This window comes from Mauremys reevesii, linkage group 3 (genome assembly GCF_016161935.1).
Source record: "Mauremys reevesii isolate NIE-2019 linkage group 3, ASM1616193v1, whole genome shotgun sequence".
Classification (NCBI taxonomy): Eukaryota; Metazoa; Chordata; order Testudines; family Geoemydidae; genus Mauremys; species Mauremys reevesii.
In genome coordinates this window covers 10,791,136-10,812,641 of record NC_052625.1, presented here as the reverse complement: position 1 = coordinate 10,812,641, position 21,506 = coordinate 10,791,136, and the positions used below count along the sequence as shown (strand labels likewise).

Genomic DNA, 21,506 nt, shown 5'->3' with positions numbered 1-21,506 from the left:
TTGCCCTTTCTGATTCCCAAGCAGTTGTGTTTCTTTTCAATAAATTATTTTTCTTTTCAATAAACGGATTTTTTGGCTTTGAAAACATTCTTTATTATTGCATAAAGTAAAAGATACCTTAGCCCAGGAAAGAAACAGCCACTGCAAGTCAGCATAGCAAACACAGATTCCTACTAACATTGGAACTATTGCACTTCACTCCTGTGCAGGGCGCCAGACATTACTGCTGGTTTTCAGCCTCAAATTGCTCCCTCAAGGCATCCCTAATCCTTGCAGTCCCGCGCTGGGCCCCTCTAATAGCCCTGCTCTCTGGCTGTGAAAATTCAGCCTCCAGGTGTTGAACCTTGGAGGTCCATGCCTGAGTGAAGCTTTCACCCTTCCCTTCACAAATATTACAGAGGGTACAGCACGCGGCTATAACCGCGGGGATGCTGTGTTTGGTCAAGTCCAGCTTCCCATACAGTCATTTAAACAGCCAAAAGCACACTCCACAGTCATTCGGCACTGTTCCTTGCTGCTGTCAAGGCTCCCTGTGTAGGGTTTCATGAGCCATGGCATTAACGGGTAAGCGGGATCTCCAAGGATCACAATGGGCATTTCGACTTCCCCTACTGTGATCTTCCGCTCTGGGAAAAAAGTCCCGGCCTGCAGCTTCCTGAACAGGGGAGTGTTCCGAAAGATGCATGCGTCATGCACCTTGCCAGGCCAGCCTGCGTTAATGTCAATTAAACGCCCATGGTGATCCACAAGCGCCTGGAGAACCACAGAGAAATACCCTTTCCGATTAACGTACTCGGATGCTAGGTGGGGTGGTGCCAGAATAGGAATATGCGTCTCATCTATCGCCCTTCCACAGTTAGGGAAACCCATTTGTGCAAAGCCATCCACAGTGTCCTGCACGTTACCCAGAGTCATGGTTCTTCTGAGCAGGATGCGATTAATGGCCTTGCAAACTTGCATCAACACGATTCCAGTGGTTGACTTTCCCACTCCAAACTGGTTCGCAACCGATCGGTAGCTGTCTGGAGTTGCCAGCTTCCAGATTGCAATAGCACCCACTTCTCCACCAGCAGGGCAGCTCTCAATCTCATGTCCTTGCGCCGGAGGGTGGGGCGAGCTCCTCACACAGTCCCATGAAAGTGGCTTTTCTTATCCGAAGGTTCTGCAGCCACTGCTCGTCATCCCGGACTTGCATGACAATGCGATCCCACCACTCAGTGCTTGTCTCCCAAGCCCAAAAGCGGCGTTCCACAGTGCTGAGCATGTCCATGAATGCCACAAGCAATTTCGTGTCGTACGCATTACGCAACTCAATATTATCGTTGGACTCCTCACTGTCACTTTGGATCTTAAGGAATAGCTCCACTGCCAAACGCAACATGCTGGCGAGACTTGTCAGCATACTCCTCGGCAGTTTGGGCTCCATTTCCCACAGACCGAAACGGAACACAGATCGTGCTGCACAGAAACCATTGAAAGATGGCATTGAAAGATGGTGCCAAATGTGGACAGAAACACAGGGATTGCTGGGATGCAAAGCGATGCATCACAGGGCGTTGGGACAGGACCCAGAATGCTCCGCACCCACGCCCCCTTCCTACAACCCATGGCACCAGAATGGGAAGAGGTGCTCTGTGGGATAGCTGCCCATAATGCACCGCTCCCAATGCCGCTGCAAGTGCCGCAAATGTGGCCATGACAGTGCACTGGCAGCTGTCAGTGCAGACAGACTGCAGCACTTTCCCTACTCAGCTGTACGAAGGAAGGTTTAACTCACAGCGTTGTACATCTGCAAGTGTAGTCATGGCCTACGTATTGTTCTTCTCCCTGTGCTGGACCAGGAGATCCTTCTATGGAGGAAGGAGCAGACTGAGAGGGTCAAAGCATGTGCCCCTCCCACTATTCATGCTGTGAAAGCCTCATCTAGGGTTGGGAAATTCCAGGGGCACCTGCAGATGGAGAACTCCCTGCAAAAGAGCTGATGTAGTGGAAAGAAACAAGGCAATGCAGATCTTTGGGTTCTCGGGACTGAACCTCTAGCTTCTTCTTTAGGGGTCAACCCCCAAATTTCACTGACAATTTAGTTAACAGTAAAATGGAGTTCTAGTACCCTAGCAGCATGATCAGAATCACCATCCTTCCTAAACCACTACAGTGCTTTCATGAAAGATAATGGAATAACACACACTGGAGTTTCTAGATCAAGCCATTATCCCACAACTCCAGCCTACTCGCTAACAGAGGGTTAGGTTGGGGTATTTTTGCATTTTGATAAGGCAGCGGATTTAAAATGAACAAAAGGAAGCACTTCTTCATACAACACACAGTCAAGCTGTGGAAGTTGTGAAGGCCAAAAATATAACTGTGTTCAAAAAATAATTAGATAAGTTAATGAAGGATAGGTCTATCAATGGCTATTAGCTAAGATGGTCAGGGATGCTACCCCATGCTCTGGGTGTATCTAAACCTCCAACTGCCAGAAGGTGGGACTGGCTGATGGGATGAATCACTCAAAATTGCCCTGTTCTGTTCATTCCCTCTGGAGCATTTGGCACCGGCAACTGTCAGAAGACAGGATTGTGGGGTAGATGGGCCATAGGTTTGACCTAGTATGGTCATTCTTATGTTCTTCTGTTGTTTAAATATTTATAAAATAACTTTTGTATCATCCTTGCTCCTTTCCTACCTCCCGCAAAACAAAATAATTGGGAAGCAGGTTTTCTGAAGTCAGTGCAGTGGGTATGGGTGTCAAAACTCAGGCTAATCAAAAGGTAGTTACAATCTTAACAAGAAAATAGCTATCATGTTTCTGTACTAATCACAAGATTCATTTTATAAGCCCCAAAAACTGAAAATCTTGAAAGCTATGACAAAGAACTGAACAGAAACCTACACTGGCTCAAATCCTGCTAATCTTACTCATGGGAGTATTTCCAGTGAAGTTGATGGGACTACACCCATGAATAAATCAAGCCCAACTGGTCTTTAATTATTATACAAAAGGAATTACTCTCACCTTTACCCTATAAAACACAACTATAGGATCAGTAATGCTCAAATCAGGTGAGATCATCAGTTGAAAAAGACCCCACAGAAAACTCATAATCACTAACTACTAAGTTCTTGACTACATTTAAAATGCTACAGCACTTCAGTGTAGACACTAACTACACCAATGGGAGATTCCCACCATAAGTAATCCACCTACCCGAGAGGTGGTAGCTGGGTTCACAGAAGAACTGACAGACAGAATTCTTCTGTCAACCTAGCACTGTCTCCACAGGGACTTAGGTCAGTGTAACTTCGCTGATCAGGGGTGTGGATTTTTCACATCCCTAAGCAACAGTGTTATGGCAACCTAATTTTCTAGTGTAGACCAAGTCTGAGTGTAGGCAGTGAGGGACGTGGCTAACAGCCTTCAACTTTTTTATTTTTCTTAAAGTCTGTTACTAGTGTTCAGTGGCTAAGTTTCTGTTATACATAAAGCTCAAGGGGTACTGCAAGTGTTGCTCTAAATTCCCAGCACCAGAACACACAAGCGGGGGAGAGTAAAGTTCAAACATAAACTGCAAAAAAGTCTGAATAGATTCAGAGATAAATAAATGAATGAGGAATAATTTTAAAGCCCAAAATACAATTTTCATCATATTTTGAAGTTGGACATCAGCAGTTTAGATTTTATTAGCAAACAGATTTTCTTGTTATTTATCTATAACTCTGTAACTATATTCAGTGAAAAAATACACTTATTTTAATCAGAAACATGCAGCAAAATGCAACGTCCTAGAAACTAAGGTTGTTGGTGTATTAGCAATACCTAAGACATATTTACTAAGAAATGTACTCCAGGGAATACATGGAAAAGTGGCACAATTATTACAAACATTCCGGTTAGGACGTTCAAAAGATTCTAAGGGAGTTAAGTGCCCAAACCCCATTGAAATTCAGTGGGTGCCTAATTCCCTTAGGCTCACCCCCCCAATGTACTGAACGTTACTAAAACGTATATTAGTTATTACATGAAAACGTGCAGTCTCTGAAGTGCCTTTCAGAAGAAGTTGGGGGATATCGATCACAATTCAACATTGCTGTAACCACATACAAACACCGAACCTTGACCCAATGAGCTCACAATCTAAGGACAGTCAGACAAGTAGACTGAAGTTAGTGGGAATAGAAAACAACATTTAAAAAAACCCACCTTCATATGTATATGTCAACAAGATTCACAGTAAGCAGCACAGAAGAAGTGGCTCTTCAAGAGGGACTTAAGGTAGAGAGGGAAGGATTCTTGCAGATGAGCTCAGGGAAATTATGCTACTCATGGGAGCTGCAGGAGGTACAGTGCTCAACCTTAAAAGTTTACCAGTTTTGCCTGAGAGTCAGGTTACCTCAACATTTTCAGTATTCCCTATCCTTGTATCTTGCACAGTGCCAATACTTAGGTAATGCTATTTAATTATCTAGAAAGACTCACTGGACCACCTCCATTTATGATCATGTAACATCTTGGGAGAATTACAGCAATTCCTTACATGGAAAAGTAATATTAGGAAAGTGTTCCATAAGAGGGTTGGAGTCATGTGACCAGCCAGCTCTCCACAGACCACAGTTTGGGAACTACTGATCAAAGACAACTGGCAGCTTTTAAAGGGCAACCACAGGATGAGGAGCGGGAGGCCAGGAGTGAGAATTTTATTCAATTTATTACCAAAAGAAAAAAGCCCACACACTATTAAAATGGGAAACATTTCCCTCTTCTGCAAAGAGAGCCTGAAATACCAGCTATGTTTTTCTGCATTTTGGAATTTTTTTAAGACATTTTAAAAGAAAGATTTTTGCTAAAACAAGATATATTTATTCCTCTCAAATTCTTCGCTAGCCTGATTTGCAGTTAAAATCCCAAGAAATTGACATCCCAAATCAAAAATGGAAAGCATGCATACATCGGACATACAAATGTAAAATATTAAGAAATAAATAAAAAATAAAACCACCCCATCAAAATATTTTTAAGAATCCACCAGCATAAGGGGGAACAATTATTGCTTACTTCTGGGAGCAACCATCTCCACTGACATAAGCAAAGTAGATTAAATGGATTGGCACAACAAAATGCTGAACAAACTCACCAAAGCTTTGACATTGCAATCAGATCTGCACAGGTGTTCCTACGTCCATGTGGAGCCCCATTTGACTTAAGTGGGGTTCTGCATAGATGCAGGGGTCTGTCCAGCCTCATGAATCTGATTACAGGATCTGGGCCTATAGGATCATTTGAAGTACAGTCACTGCACACAATATTGCATTTAAACAGGAGTAAAAGTCAATTAAAGTCTGCAGGATTGGGCCATAAGTCATTAAATGATAAATAGGGCTACAATTATCTCTCTGAGAACCAAGAAACTCAAACAGCTAAAATCCACAGTTGAGAAATGCTGAGGCACTGTGAAGACGAGTATCAGACAAACTTCACCCCCTGTGGTAGCAATAGACACTCTTAACTGATCGCAAGTGAGAGGAGTTTAAAAGGGATACTGTCTAAGGGCTAGTCTACACTTACGAGCCGGGTCGACCCGGTGAGTTCGACTTCTCGGAGTTCGAACTATCGCGTCTAATCTGGATAGTTCGAACTCGGTACTCCACCACTGCAAAGGCGGTGGCGGAGGGAGCCGCGGACTTCGATTCCGCGGCGTCTGGACGGGTGAGTAGTTCGAACTAGGGTACTTCGAATTCAGCTACGCTATTCACGTAGCTGAATTTGCGTACCCTAGTTCGACCCCGCTTCTTAGTGTGGACCAGCCCTAAAAGATTTTAAGAAGCACCAAAAAAGATGAAATTGAGATGCGAGAGCAGAATGCTTTGGAAGGATCTTTAGGATGCACCTTTGTCTTTATTATGCTGGTTGATTTCACATTTCCTGTGCATTTGCTGGAGGTAAAAAAGAGGAGGTAAGAGCTCATACAGAAGGAGGGAAAAAAGATGAAGTTAGGAGTTCGGGTGTCATGTGACATCCTGTTTTCTAATTATTGTTATTGCATTTGGAATTGCTCTACTGCCCAAAGGCCACACATACAGCAAAGCCCCCGCCTCTTAACCCCCCCCACACACCTTTTTGAAATTCCTTTTCTTTGTCCAGCTTGGAAAGCACACCTCTATCTGTGCTCTGTTGTTGTGCACAACTGCCCAGCTCACCAAGCAGGCTACAGGCTCCAAACGCACTTCTGCCTGGAGGAGGCAGGAGATATTGGATCTCCTGGGCCTGTGTGGTGAAGAGCAGATTGCTCAGGGGATGCAGAAGAAGGGGTACGACAGGGACCAGCAGCAGTGCAACGTGATAGCCAAGGAACTGCAGCAGGAATACTAGAAGGCCAGGGAGACCAACAACAGTCCTGTGTTCGTAAAGATGAGAACATCATGCACCTTCTCTGACCAGCCAACATTGATGTCAATGAAGCATGCCTGTGGAGCCACCAGCACTTGCATACCCATGGAAAAGTAGCCATTTCTGTTGATGTACTCTGTGGCAAGGTGATCTGTGGCCAAAATAGAGATGTGCATGCCATCTGTTTCTCCACTGCAGTTCGGGAACTGCATAGCCGCAAAGCCATTCACTATGTCCTGCACATTGCTGAGAGTCACAGTCCTGTGTAGCAGGAGACTATTAATGAGCCTGCCTACTTGTATGACAACAACTTTTACTGTGGATTTCCCACTGATCGGTAGCAATCTGGTGTTGCAAGTTTCCATGGTGTAATCACCACTCGCTTCTCCACTGTCAGTACAGCTCTCAATTTGGTGTCCCTGGTGTTGGATGGCTTGCTTGGCACACAGATCCAGAAAAGTGATCTTGTGGATCTGAAAGTTCTGCAGCCACTGCTCGTCATCCCAAACCTGCATCACAATGCGATCCCACCAGTCAATGCTCATTTCTCAGACCCAGAAGTGGTGCTCGACCATTTGCAGCTGATCCATGAATGCCACCAACAACCTTGAATAGGTCCCATAGCAAACTGACAGCCAGGAAACTGCCATGTTCCCCAGGGTTATTCTTGTGGCTCAGCAATTACCAAAGGATTGTGCATCCTATGTCTGGAATGCTCATGACAGTAGTGCAGAGCTGTGCAGGCTCCATGCTTCTGTTAGAGCTGGCAGACAGCGACAAGTCCCACGCGGGTTAGTAGGATATTCAAAATACGCACAAAACTTATGGGATATAGATGATATTATGGGATGGAGAACACTGCCTTATGGAAAGTTGATCTCTCATTCCCAGTCACCTCCGTGCGAGTCATTTCTGCCCCGTCATGCATTCCCAAAACTGCACAAAAGACAGTGCGCTGAATTGTGGCGGGTTGCACACTGGGATACCTACCCATGGTGCACTGCACTGTGGAGCGACACAAACACTCCTGGTGAGCATGTGCAGTGCCTACACAAGGAGCCATGTATGCACACACAAGCGATGGACTAACTGCAGTAGCTGTTTGCCAACGTAACTTGTGTCAGCAAAACTTTGTCGTGTAGACATGGTCTTGCAGAATAAACACAGCCAACTCCCTCCTCCCTCAAGAAGTAGAAGGAGGAGGTCACAGTTTACCAGTACTTCCTTCCCACTCCAGCTACTACGTGGGAGATGAAGGACCTAGCCCTGTTGACTTGGCGGGTCACCTTTTAACCCTTTTCTCACTCTTTCCCAGTGTTCCATCCTTTCCTGTGTGTTCTTTATCTTCTTCCCAACTTTCCCATCATTCTTCCTTTATCATATTATGCCCTCGATCTCGCTGCTCAGCCCTCTTTTCAGTCTCTTATGGCCTTGTTTCTGCAGCCCCTTACTGTCAGGCAGAAGAAAAGCCACCTTCCGCCAAATAAGGAAAGCCGTAGACTAGCATGCTTGAAAATGTCATTACGAAAGGATGTCAGTGATTGGTAAAGCACAGTGATGATACCTCACAAATTATGTAAGCTGGGTCTGAAGTTAAGAGATAACAACTCCACTTACACTTTTGTGGAAAGCCCAGTTTTTAATGGGTCAATTTTTCCAAGATGCAGTTTTTGTGAGGGGCTGACTTGCATGCACTGAACTCCTGATGTGGGCACGCTAGTGAGGTTTATGAGCTCAACGCCCATCTTGCACATCTCTGGGCATGCAAACTGGATGGAGGGAAACCTTTATCTTTGTAAGTCTATCCCACTGAGTTTTTCTCTTAAAAATAAGATAAACCAAAATCAAACACTTTTGGATGTTAGATCAAACACAGGAAATAGAGAGTTTACTTTGAAGCCAATGACCAAAGACTACATTAAAGCTTACTTTGGCAGATAATTTACACTGGCCATTTGGGAGGGGCAGAGAAATTGTTCAAGCAGAAGGAAGAATAGGAAGAACTTGCTTGTTTTGGCTACTTTCACCCATTTTTTCCATTCTCTATCCCATTTTTCTTTTTTCTTCTCTTGTGTGTAACACCCACAGATTTCCTAATGAGGTGGTATGCGACCCACCACGCACTACTGTGTGGGTGTAAATGAAAGAGCTGTGTAAATTAACAAGTAACTTGCACAGATATTTTACTTATGTGCCACAAAAAGGGAAGGCAATATATACCTCCATAACGTCAGACAGAGAAATCTGTTAGCTGATAATTTTCTCCTTGAAGTATCCAAGGTGGCCATTCTAACAATGGACTCCTCTCTGCTCCGCAGCCCTAAGCGGCAGGCCCAGACTGCCAATGAAAGAAAGGTGGCTTGACTCCCACTCCTGGGGAAATCCCCAATTATAATATTTTTCAGCTTTAGAAGATGTTTAGGAACTTCTATTAACCCCATTACAACACAACATGAACTTTTCCTGCAAAACAAGATATAACAGACTGGTTGTGCACATTTCTTTGTGTGACACTAAGGACTGTTCAGATTGTGAAGTACTCATTTCCCAGATCTTGTGTGCAGTGACTTATTCTGAAGGGTTCCAGTTCCTGTCCGTAGAACCCAACGATACAATATTGTTACCATCTATTAACTAAAGCTTTTATTGCCTTGTTTAAGTGCTGGTAACTGGTAAAGTGTAAACGTTACTGGGCTGTGGATCTTCTGAATAGCTGCCACCTGATGAGATGGATTCTAATTGCCCTGGTGGACATTCACACATGCCTTTGTTTCCTTCTTAGGTGTACTGGCTTAGTGAAGACCATATGAATGTTGGACTTAAGCAAAGCACTTCATTTTCTCAGAGTGCCATACTGAGGCACCATAGACAGGGCTCCCTACTCAAACATTTAAGGCAGAGAGGGTGTAAAAAGATGGCTTGGTAAGGACATTCAACCTCAAGTAGCGTTTCCATGGAATTTTCTTTTGTTTACATTTATTTATTTATTTTCCATCTATCATTAATTAGTGGGAATTAATCCAGCTAGATGAATGAGATGATAGTTCTGGCAAAGCCAAAATCCAGGGCCTCCAGGTTCAGAATGAAATCATTAATTTTACTGATGACTTCTTTTGATGTATTTGCCTTTAGGGTGTTTGTTATCAGGGGAAATGTAGACAAGACACATAGATGATCAGTTTGCCAGGGCTGGAACAGCGTGCCAGTTTTATAATTAAAAGGTTGTTTTATATTAACACCTCACAAATGCGTCAGGCTTCATATATACGCTTAGCTTAACAAATTATACAAGATACCTGCCTGCACAACTGAGAACAATTACATTTATTTTCACACAATTACTTTTAAACACACTTTATTCGGGCAGCTACCTTTTTAAAATATATATATATATATATATAAATGTTTCTCGGTGGGAAAAAACCATTCCTTAGCAGGATTTCTTTTTAAAATGGTATCCTTTTCTTTTTTCATAAGAAAATTCTATTTGTTTTCTCAAAACCAGAAATATAAGAGGATCTAAAAGTTCACATGCTTTATAAACACTGCATAGTTCACTCTTTTAGGGGGATAAGTTAAGGTTCCCAACTTGCAGGAAAGGCTTTTAAAAAAATCTTTACTGGCCTCCAGCACTTTCTAGTTATATTCTATTTTCTACTTGTGGGAAAAAAATAGTCATGTCATAGCAAGCTAGTTCTCATGTATTCCTAACATATTTTTATAAGGCTTCTACAATCATTTGCTGCCCTAATGAGCCACCAAAACAGTATTTAATCTTTGCTGTGCTTAATAAAAATATATGTTCATATTAATATTCATAATAGTAATTGCACTGGTACTGCAAATAGGGAGGAACTGGTTGAGAATTTGAAAGTGGAAGGCAGCTTGGCTGAAAGTGATCACAAAATGGTAGAGTTCATGATTCTAAGGAATGGTAAAAGGGAAAACAGCACAATAAAGACAATGGGTTCCAAGAAGGCAGACTTTAGCAAATTCAGAGTTGGTAGGTAAGATCCCATAGGAAGCAAGTAGAAGGGAAAAAACAGTTCAGGAGAGTTGTCAGTTTTTCAAAGAGACATTATTAAGGGCACAAGAGCAAACTATCCCACTGTGTAGGAAAGATAGGAATTACGGCAAGAGACCACCCTGGCTTAACCAGGAGATCTTCAATGATCTGAAATTCAACAAATAGTCCTACAAAAAGTGGAAAATAGGTCAAATGACAAAGGATGAATATAAACAAATAACACAATCATGTAGGGACAAAATTAGAAAGGCCAAGGCACTAAACTAGATTAAACTAGCTAGAGACATAAAGGGTAACAAGAAAACATTCTACAAATACGTTAGAAGCAAGAGGAAGACCAAGGACAGGGTAGACCTATTACTCTATGGGGGTAACAGAAATAGTAACAGAAAATGTCAGTAGTGCTAAATGACTTTTTTTTTGGTTTTCACCAGAAAGGTTAGTAGCAATTGGACATAGCGAATGCCAGTGAAAATGAGGTAGGATCAGAGGCTAAAATTGGGAAAGAACAAGTTAAAAATTACTTAAGTTAGATGTCTTCAAATCACCAGGGCTTGATGAAATACATCCTAAAATACTCACGGAGCTGACTGAGGAGATCTCTCAGCCATTAATGATTATATTTGAAAAATCATTTAAGACGGGAGAGATTCCAGAGGACTGGAAAAGGGAAATACAATGGCAGTCTAAGGGTACGTCTACACTACGGGACTATTCCGAATTTGCATAAACCGGTTTTGTAAAACAGATTTTATAAAATCGAGTGTGCGTGGCCACACTAAACACATTAAATCGGTGGTGTGCGTCCACGGTCCGAGGCTAGCGTCGATTTCTGGAGCATTGCACTGTGGGTAGCTACTCCGTAGCTATCCCATAGTTCCCGCAGCCTCCCCCCCCGCCCCTTTGAATTTCCGGGTTGAGAAATTCATTGTCGCGGGTGGTTCTGGGTAAATGTCGTCAGTCACTCCTTCCGCTGGGAAAGCAACGGCAGACAAGCATTTCATGCCTTTTTTCCCTGGATTGCCCTGGCAGATGCCATAGCATGGCAATCATGGAGCCTGTGTAGCCTTTTGTGACTGTCACCGATGTGGACTAGATGCCGCTCACAGAGGCGATTCAGCAGCGCTACACAGCAGCATGCTTTTGCTTTTGCATGATAGCAGGGATGGTTATCAGCCATATTGCACCATCTACCATACCATAAATTGGTAATAAGATGATTGTGGCTACCAGTCCTTTTGCACTGTTCCATTTGCTGCTGTCATAAGTGCCCTGGCTGCTCTTAGCCAGGTTGGGAATGACTCCTGAGTCAATCCCTCCTTTGGTATCTAAAAATAGAATCAGTCCTGCCTAGAATATGGGCAAGTCCCTAGAATATGGGCAAGTCCCTAGTCCTGCCTAGAATATGGGCAAGTGTACTAGAGAACCACTGTATCAGAGAACCAGAGAGCACAGCTGCTCTGTGTCAGATCCTGCAGAAATTATGAGCTGTATTCTATTCACAGGGGGTGCTCCTGCAACAACCCCACCTGTTGATTCCGTTCTTCCTCAGCCTTCCTGGGCTACCATAGCATTGTCCCCACTTGTGTGATGAAGTAATAAAGAATGCAGGAATAAGACACAGTGATTTGTTAGTGAGATATGAGTGGAAGGCAGCCTCCAGCTGCTATGATAGTCCAGACAGGACAGTAAGGAGTGTGTAGGAGAGGAGCCCAGCATCCCTCTGCTAGTTCAGGGCACTTGAATCTTTTCTTTACACATGAAGGGTGGGGCTGATGGAGCTCAGCCCCTGTTTCTATGACGATGATGGTTATCAGCCATACTGCACCATCTACCATGAAAATTAGGACCAGGCACCCTTGATCGACCTAACAGATGCTGGTCATCATGGTTACCAGTCCTTTGCACTGCCCCTTTGCCAATAGGCTGATGATGAGGACGGGTACCAGTCTTATTGCACCATCAGCCACCCATGGCGGGGCGAAGCAAGGATGTTGGTGTTGAGTGCTGCAGCATCGGGTCTATCTGCAGCATTCAGTAAAGATAGGGTGACATGTTAGAGTCAAGAGAGGATTGTTTTCCCTTTCACTTCTGGGGTGGGTAGGGGTGTGTGTAAATTGCCGAGCTATGCCTGACCCACCGCAGACACTGTGTTTGACCCTAGAAGCAATTGTACCTCAGACAAGAATGCAAAAACTGTTCGGAGACTGCAGGAACTGTGGGATAGCATGAGTCCTCCAGTCCATGAGCGTCCATTTGATTCTTGGGCTTCGTTTGTCACGCAGCAGTGCGCTGAGCCCCTGCTATGGCGTCTGTCTGGAGATTTTTTAAAAATGATTTTGAATTTCGTCTTCTGTAACGGAGCGCTGATAGAACAGATTTGCCTGCCCTTACAGCGATCACATCCGCATGGTCCATGCGGGAGCTCTTTCTTTATTTTGATTTTTAACTGCATCGCCACCCGTGCTGATCGGAGCTCCACGCTGGGCAAACAGGAAATATTCAAAAGTTCGCGGGGCTTTTCCTGTCTACCTGGCCACTGCATCCGAGCTCAGATTGCTGTCCAGAGCGGTCAGTGGTGCACTGTGGGATAGCTCCCGGAGGCCAATACCGTCGATCAGCGTCCACACTAACCATAATCCGATATGTTAATACCGATGCTAGCGTTACTCCTCTCGTTAATGAGGAGTACAGAAACCGGTTTAAAGAGCCATTAAAATCGATATATGGTGCCTCCTAGTGTGAAACCGATTTAAACGCCTAGTGTAGACCAGGCCTAAGCAATCAAGAAAGGGAAGGGAAGGGAAACTACAAAGTAGTTTATGCCCTAAAACAGTTCTATAGACTTAGACTTGAGTAAGAAGTATCTTCAGATACTAAAAACAGTTATTTTAAAACTTTCACCTTTCACCTTTTTGTTCCCCTGCAATAAAACCTATCAACAATATTCAGCTTAAATAAATGGTCTTCCTATTTTGTTGTGTTTCTGCATATGATTAGCTAAACGAGATCACAACTTAACAAACCCTGCTACCAAGCTGTGGTAACAGAGCTGATTAAATGACTACCAATTCTAAGCACAACAAAATGTGGTAGGTGAAATATACCTATTTGTCATACAGAACATTAAAAAAAAAGGATGTAATCTCTATGTTTTGTAATTTTGGCATTAGATGAAATCGTATAATATGTATGTGTATGTGAGTGTATACACAGAGAGAGTATCAGAGGGGTAGCCGTGTTAGTCTGGATCTGTAAAAGCAGCAAAGAGTCCTGTGGCACCTTATAGACTAACACACGTATTGGAGCATGAGCTTTTGTGGGTGAATACCCACTTCGTTGGATGCATGTCACGTATTGTCCAATACGTCTGTAAGCCTATAAGGTGCCACAGGACTCTTTGCTGCTTTTACCGAGAGAGAGAGAGAGAGTCAGTCTAACTTAAGAACTTTTATATATAAAGAATATATATTCTTATATGGCAAAAACAATATATATATATATATTTTTACATGTAAAATCACTTAAGTTAGACACTAGACTCATTGGATTTCCTGGTCATTTATAGTAATCAAAAACAGAATAAAAATAATTTCTACCATTTTTTCATTTTATTGACAATATTTAAAATTATTGTACTTGACCCTACCTTTTAGGGACAAGGGACTGGATTGTGTGCATTCCGCGTGTTTCCACTGGCCACGGTGTTTACGAGCTTCTAAGTAGTGCTTGACTCTTGAATCAATAGTGTCTTTTAGCAGCAAGCACAGTTCCTGAAATAGAAATCAGTTGCAAATTTATGTCTAAATCTATACATCCTTAAAAATTAATATAATAGCATTCAAAAATGTATGCAGAAACCCATTCTATGCAATTTTGCATTGTCATATTTTAAGGACTATTGAAAGTATAAATGAATGGGGAAAGGAACTTTAAAACTGCAACAAGGGTTGGAAAAAGAATTAGACTCTTCAGATATACATTTTGAAAAATGAAAGAGGCAGAAATCACTAAATTACAATATTATGGTTATGGTCAAATATGACAAATTGTATGGCTGAGTAATTTCCCTAATCAATTTTACTGTGAAAATTCGCATTAACTAGATACATGAAATAACATAACATGACATTAATATCACAAAAAGTAACATCACTCATACTTTTGAATAGTAAATTACAATATTTTATTCAGGCAAAGTTAATAAATGATACATTTTAAAATGGAATCTACCATGAGACAATTCATCCTCCATAACATGGAGGTGTAGTAGGAGGATTCTCCCAGGAATTTGTAATGTCCTAATTTCCCTTCTAGGATCCTTATAAACAAGACCAAACTATTTTGGTTCAATTCCAGGAGATATTTTAGGGAAGGCTAGAAGTTGAGTAGGTCACAGAGAATTAGTTTCACTGGTTTACTTAGAATTCATTCCTAAATTTAACTGTTTACACCTTGAAAACTTAAACACATACTATACACATACAAACACACACACCCCATTCAAAAGCGCCTGAGCAAAAGCTTTAGTACAGGAAGCACTTGAATAAAGTAAAGACTTCATCTCAACATAGGGTGACCAGATAGCAACTGTGAAAAAATGGGGCAGGGGGTGGGAGGTAACAGGCGCCTATATAAGAAAAAGTCCCCAAAAATGGAACTGTTCCTTTAAAAACAGGACATCTGGTCACCCTATCTCAACAGTACTTTGAACAAATTCTCAGTTGACTGTATATGGACCCGTTTTGGCCTTTCTCTCAATAGTCCCATTTTCCATTGCATAGTATCTTGTTGTTAAAGAACCGAAGCTTTGTTGGACACCAAGATATAATTTTAGGTTTAAACTTTTCAGTGTTCAGACAGATGAAAAATTAAATGAGTACTTTTTTTTTTACTTAAAGACTTTTGCAAGGGTCAGCTATGACTAATCTAGAAAATATTCACAATAGACACAAGAAAACAGATGATCTAAACACAGGTATAAATGATTATGTCTCAAAATAATGTACTACATGCATATTAATGATCCATGCACACTATTTTCTCCTTAATGTTAGAATGACTTTTCATTTTAATGAGAGTGCACACATAAAGCGTGGGTTCTTCCTATCTAGTCTGCTGTTTAACTCATCAAAGTAACCTCATTGCACATTCTCCAATGGAAAAAAATATTTTTAATTAAAAAAAAAAACCAGGAAGTAGCTGAAACATCAGATGCATTTGGTTCCCTTTGCAATAATAAAGATTAATATAAACTTCCTTACATTTATATTCAAAATATTTCTTTTAGCTGTTGTGTTTATGAAGAGATTACTGGACTAGAACTCAAAATAAACATAAGCATACCTTTAAAAAATGTAAACTGGCGCTTTTATCAAAGAAAATTAATATCCCTCTTTTTCGCTTTTAAAATGGAATTGTGAACTCAACTGATCTTGTCCATGACGCATTATAGCTACACACATATAGCACAGCAATGAAACTGATGCAACAAACTTATCAGAGTACAAAATTGTTGTTAAAACATAAAGGCAGATCTTCTGCTCCATTACCTCTAGGGAGAAAGGCAGAAAAGCAGATGAAGTTACTCAAATTTATCAAAGGAAGGGCAACTGAGCCAATGCAGCAGCATTCTCCCTCCCCAACCACCAATACCCTACACACAACCTCTGCGTTAGTGTTCAACCTGGGGTCCTCAAGGCCCTAAACTGGACACCAAGCGTGATTGTGTTAAGAAGAAAAATTGTATCTGATTACGACTTGAAAATGTGTCTGTGACGCACTCTATATGATTTGATGAAAGTATGCTGATGAATATAATGTAACTGGAATATGCTTCATGCAAAAGGTCTCTTGTAAGGTATCATTACATAAACTACTGAGTGTGGTCATCCTATTTGTATAAATGTATCACTCTTATATCTGGAACTAGAAATATAAAATATAACTCTGAGGGCCTATTGTAATTATGCAAAGTGTGGGCCATTAATGGTGGTTTGGAATCTTGATGGCTCCCATCAACCAGGACAATTGTCTGTAGATGGCTCTGTTTTACTTGTAAGTCTTCCTGTATACGTGTGTGCTGGCAAGTGGGTAATGAAGTCTTGCAGTGACATGTGATCATGTCAGCTGAACTGGAATCCATCTTTAACCTGGTGTTTTTCCATTGAAAAGGAGTGGGTAGGAACCCAGAGAGGGACAAAGGAGTCCCGCCTTATGCAAAAGATATATAAGTGGGTGGAACAGTACAAAGGGGACAGCCATCATGAGAAATCCCCTAGCTACCACTTGAGCTGGAACAAGGGCTTATCAGGGGAAAAGTTTGTGCCCAGACTAGGAAGGCATCCAGTCTGTGAAAGAAACTTATTGAAACATCATCATCTGTATTCAGTTTTATTACTGTATTAGACTTAGATTTGTGTGTTTTATTTTATTTGACTTGGTAATTCACTTTGTTCTGTCTGTTACTACTTGGAACCACTTAAATCCTACTTTCTGTATTTAATAAAATCACTTTCTATTTATTAATTAACCCAGAGTATGCATTAATACCTGGGGGGGGAACAGCTGTGCATCTCTATCAGTGTTATATAGAGAAAACAATTTATGAGTTTACCCTGTATAAAAGGGATTTATTTGGGGTTTAAACCCCACTGGGAGGTGGGCATCTGAGTGTTAAAGACAGGAACACTTCTGTAAACTGCTTTCAGGTTAAGTCTGCAGCTTTGGGGCACGTGGTTCAGACTCTGGGTCTGTGTTGGAGTAGACTGGTATGTCTGGCTCAACAAGACAGGGTGCTGGAGTCCTAAGCTGCCAGTGCAGGAAAGCAGGGGAGAAGTAGTCTTGGCACATCAGGTGGCAGTTCCCAAGGGGGGGTTCTGTGATCCAACCCGTCACAGTGTCTTTTACTAGAGGTTCCCCTCAGCCCGGGCACAGACACTAGAGCCCCTATCCTGCTTTCCACTGACTCAGTCAGAGAAGGAGATAATGAAGCAACCAGTCTCTCTCCTCCTTCTACCAATGCAGTACAGTGCCAGTGGGGGAAGAGCTGAGCAGCTACAAAAGGAAAGGGCCAGGAACACAGTATCATTCCCCTGCAAACTCATACATAATTCCCTATGTAATAGCCTTCCAGAGTGTCCCATACCAAACTGTCAACAGCTCACTGGATTTTGGTCCCGGGGCAATCAGAGAACCAATGGAAAAAAGGTTCCTGAGAGACTTGGGTTGCTGTGAGGCAGGGAGTAGCCTGCACATCTCATAGTTCTACAGAGACCCTTGTGATAACTGGGCCTACAAATGTCCTCAACTGAGCACAACGGTAAAAAGTGAGTGAAAGTTCATAAGATGTCACAAAAACCTATATACAATAAATGTTGATGGGAAAAGGCAAAAGGAAGACCAAAAAACCTCCCTGAATTAGACAAAACAAAAATGCCTACTGATTTAACACCAGGACTGTATAAAGATCATGCCTGGTAAACAAGAAGAGTGTGGGACTGGAAATTATTGAACCAAAAATTGGTGTTTCAGAAATTAGGCCTAATTAGTGGACAAAATAATGAGAGGATGGGCTATTCTTCCCATCACTCCCAGTTGGGGGCCTCAAAGAGTGACTTTGGGGAGAAGGTTGGCTACTGGCGATGCTGGCTGACTGAAAGAAGGGGAAGGAGCAAGATTCGCCATCATGGCTGCCACCCTCACAATCTCCTGGGACCCTGGACCTACTTCATCCTAATTCTGAGCGATGTCCTAACCAAACTGGATGAGAGACAGAGGGAGCCAGATGACATTGTCATTGCCACTCACGCCTGCTAAATCCCGAACATCACCTAGGATGTGACACTTTGTCCCCCATCATCCATGTCTTCTTTTCTTTCCCTATATCATTTCTTCTCTTTCCTATCTCTATTCTTTTTTCTCCTGACTAATAAGAGTCTGGCTTAGCCTGCCAAAACTGTCCTTATTTTTCAACACTGCTGTAAGTCTGTGACCAGAAAGACAGCTAAAAGCAACGTCCTAAACAGATTGATGTTGGTGTGAGTTTGCCAGGTCTCAGAGTGGCCAACAAGACTGTGTGCTATGCCTGTGTTTTTCCAGCACTGAGGTTGCAAGTGAGAGTCAACACCAGAGACAGAAGCTGCATTTTCTCTCTTTGCTATTCTTTCTCATTTCGTGTGTGTTTGTCTTGTTTTGCTCTCTAGAAAACGGGATTGGACTTTAACAACAGAAACAAATGACAGCTCCAGCCCATTCAACTACTTTCTCGTCTTTTCCCCAAAAGAACAGTTACAACCATCTTTACTGCCATTTAGGAGACCACTGGACAAAGGGGGTTTCTTTCTAAAAACTCTCTCCAGCTACTCGGAAAGGGAATAAGGGATGTTGTTAAAATAAAAGCCTTATTTAATAATTTACATTTCAAATATGTAAAATCCCGCCCCCCCGTATCTGTAATCAAAGGTTAAAAAGGATTTTAAATGATATATTTGCCATGGAACTAGGCACATTCAGGTGTCTGTGAACCAAACCCCCAATCTTGTTTAACACTGTTTAATGTTGGACAGTGGCAGGTTAGGTTAACACCTTTGACTCTTTGGGTCCTTTATTCCACCTAAATCAGTGGTCAGCAACTGGTCGATCGCGATCGACTGGTCAATCCTGGAGACTCTCCCAGTCAATCGCGATCTCTGGCTGTGGTGGTGTAGCAGGCTGCCGTTAAGGCAGGCTTCCTGCCTGCCGCAGCCCCATGCCGCTCCCGGAAGCAGCCAGCACGCCCCCGCAGACCCGCGGGAGGGACAGGGATCTCCGTGCACTGCTCCTGCCTGCAAGCACTGCCCCGACACCTCCCCTTGGCCAGGAACTGGGAGCTGTGGCCAATGGAAGCTGCGGGGGAAGTGCCGGCAGAGAGGGGAAGCAGGCAGAGCCACGTGCCGCCCCACGGGGGCCGCAGGGGTGCGTTGGCCCCTTCCGGGAGCCGTATGGCCATGTGGTGCACTCCTGGCTGGCAGGGTGGGGGGTAATAGCTTGGCTCGTGATGGGGAGGAGATGCCGATGTGCTTGAGTGGGGCCGGGGTAGGTAGGGAGCCTGCCTTAGCCCCACTGCACTGCTGCCCAGGAGCCGCCCAAGGTAAGTGCCCCCGGGCGGGAGCCCACACCCCAACCCCCAGCCCTGAGCCCCCTCCCAGAGCCAGCACTTCATACCCCCTCCTGCATCCCAAACCTCCTCCTGCACTCCAAGCCCCTGCTGCAGCCCTGAGCTCCCTCCCAGAGCCAGCGCCCCTCATCCCCTCCTGCACCCCAACCCCCTGCCCCAGGATCAACTCAGAGCCCCCTCCTGCACTCCAAACCCCTCAGCCCCAGCCCAGAGCCCGCATGTCCTCCCGAACCCCAACCCGCTGCCCCAGACCAGTGAAAGTGAGTGAGGGTGGGGGAGAGCCAGTGATGGAGAGAGGGGGGATGGAGTGAGTGGGGTGGGGCCTCAGGGAAGAGGTGGGGTAGATCCTGGGTTGCACTTAAATTCAAAAAGTGATCTTGTGCATAAAAAGGTTGGAGATCACTGATCTAAATTAATACAACGGGGTCTTCCCCCTTCATGGTTCTGCAGAGTCTGGAAAAGACCAGGAGGCAAGCCACACCCTTCCTTTAAATAAAGTGATTAGTAGAAAACTGTGTCGGTTGAAAACTGAAAAGCTCCCAGGCCCTGCACCAAGTTTCTCCACATGGGGTATGATTTTGACTATGGTTTCTTATTAATCATTTCCCTTTCCACCTTATTATATCAACACAAAATCTCAATAAGGCTTTTAAGGCATATGTTGTTGAGCTATTATAATCACATTTCTCAGCTGGTGAAGACACTCAACCCTTGTGCTTTACTCAAAGTGTGAGGTCACAGACAAGTATCCAACACCCTGTTGTGCCTCATTATTAAATCCAATTTCCTGAAATTCATATCTTATATTTTGGCAGTCACGCAAAATACTTTTTTAAAACACTGGGAAGTCAGATAAACTGGGACAGTAAAATCAGTTAGAAACAGAAGCTTTAATGATGATTCATTTACTCGGAAGCAAATTTTAAAGACTTTTCCTACAAACTTCTCTCTAGCTTATAAGGCACAGATCAGTTGAATCATACTGCTAAATACTCTGCTCCCCAGCACCCCAGAATAAAAAATTATTACACCTTTTGATTTTACATTACTGAAGCAAAATATTTTGTGAGAAGTATTGGGATGTTCTCTGATGACAAGTCAATTATGCCATTATTAGGAAAGTAGTCTGCTGAAAAGTACCGTCACAGAGACTTGCGGGAAAGGACTGGCACTTGAGGCAACTTACATGTCTCACATTCATTTTAATAGGAGACTCAAGTTCCCACAATAGCCTGTAATGGAGAAAAAATTAATCCAGTAAATTGTTACTAGATCTCAACAGAAATCACAGAAAAAAATCTCATGAAAGGTACAAACTTCATGACCTTGGTCACTGATGCATATTACAGTAATTTTGCATCATTTCATCTATGGTCCTAAACCTAGTTCCTGTTTGGAATTCTAATGGACCTTTGAAGAATAAGGTTGGATTTTCTTTTTATAAGAGGTAAAAGATCTGCTGATACTACAGCCTGCATACCAAGACTATATTTTCTTGCACTTGTTATACTCTTGGTGCAACACTCATATTTCTGAGAGCAAGAAATAATAAACAATTAATAAAAAGACATTTGATAGGAACTGCAGAAAAGGACAGTATCCATCTTACATAATCTTTGTTTTATGAATCATTTTCTTAGCTTAAGATACTCACACATACTCACAACAAGTATGTGTTTACATTATGTTTATAAATCTAAAAATTATCCAAGTGAGAAATGTCAGAATAGCACACACACAATTAATTAAATTAATATTTAAAAGCAGTCACGTAGTGACCTGAGGGGAGATAACACACATCACAGGCCTCGTAGTCCCAAAGGAGTTGTTCAGGGTTAGGTATAACTCACAATACTGAAGACATCACAGTACTGAGAAGAAAATCTGAACCGTTCAATGCAATCTAACTTTTTCCCTGCAGCTACATGCTTTTGAAG

At 42.8% G+C, this 21,506-nt stretch overlaps 1 protein-coding gene across 6 annotated transcripts in view; it reads right to left on the bottom strand.

Moving 5' to 3' along the window:
* Positions 1-21,506, bottom strand: part of LOC120401088 (SLX4 interacting protein) — a 133,941-nt gene that overhangs the window by 53,541 nt on the left and 58,894 nt on the right. For all 6 annotated transcript variants that reach the window (XM_039530690.1, XM_039530689.1, XM_039530686.1 and 3 more), the window contains one exon: positions 14,062-14,185. In XM_039530690.1, the coding sequence (XP_039386624.1) occupies positions 14,062-14,185 (124 nt within the window). The remainder of the gene's footprint in view (positions 1-14,061; positions 14,186-21,506) is intronic.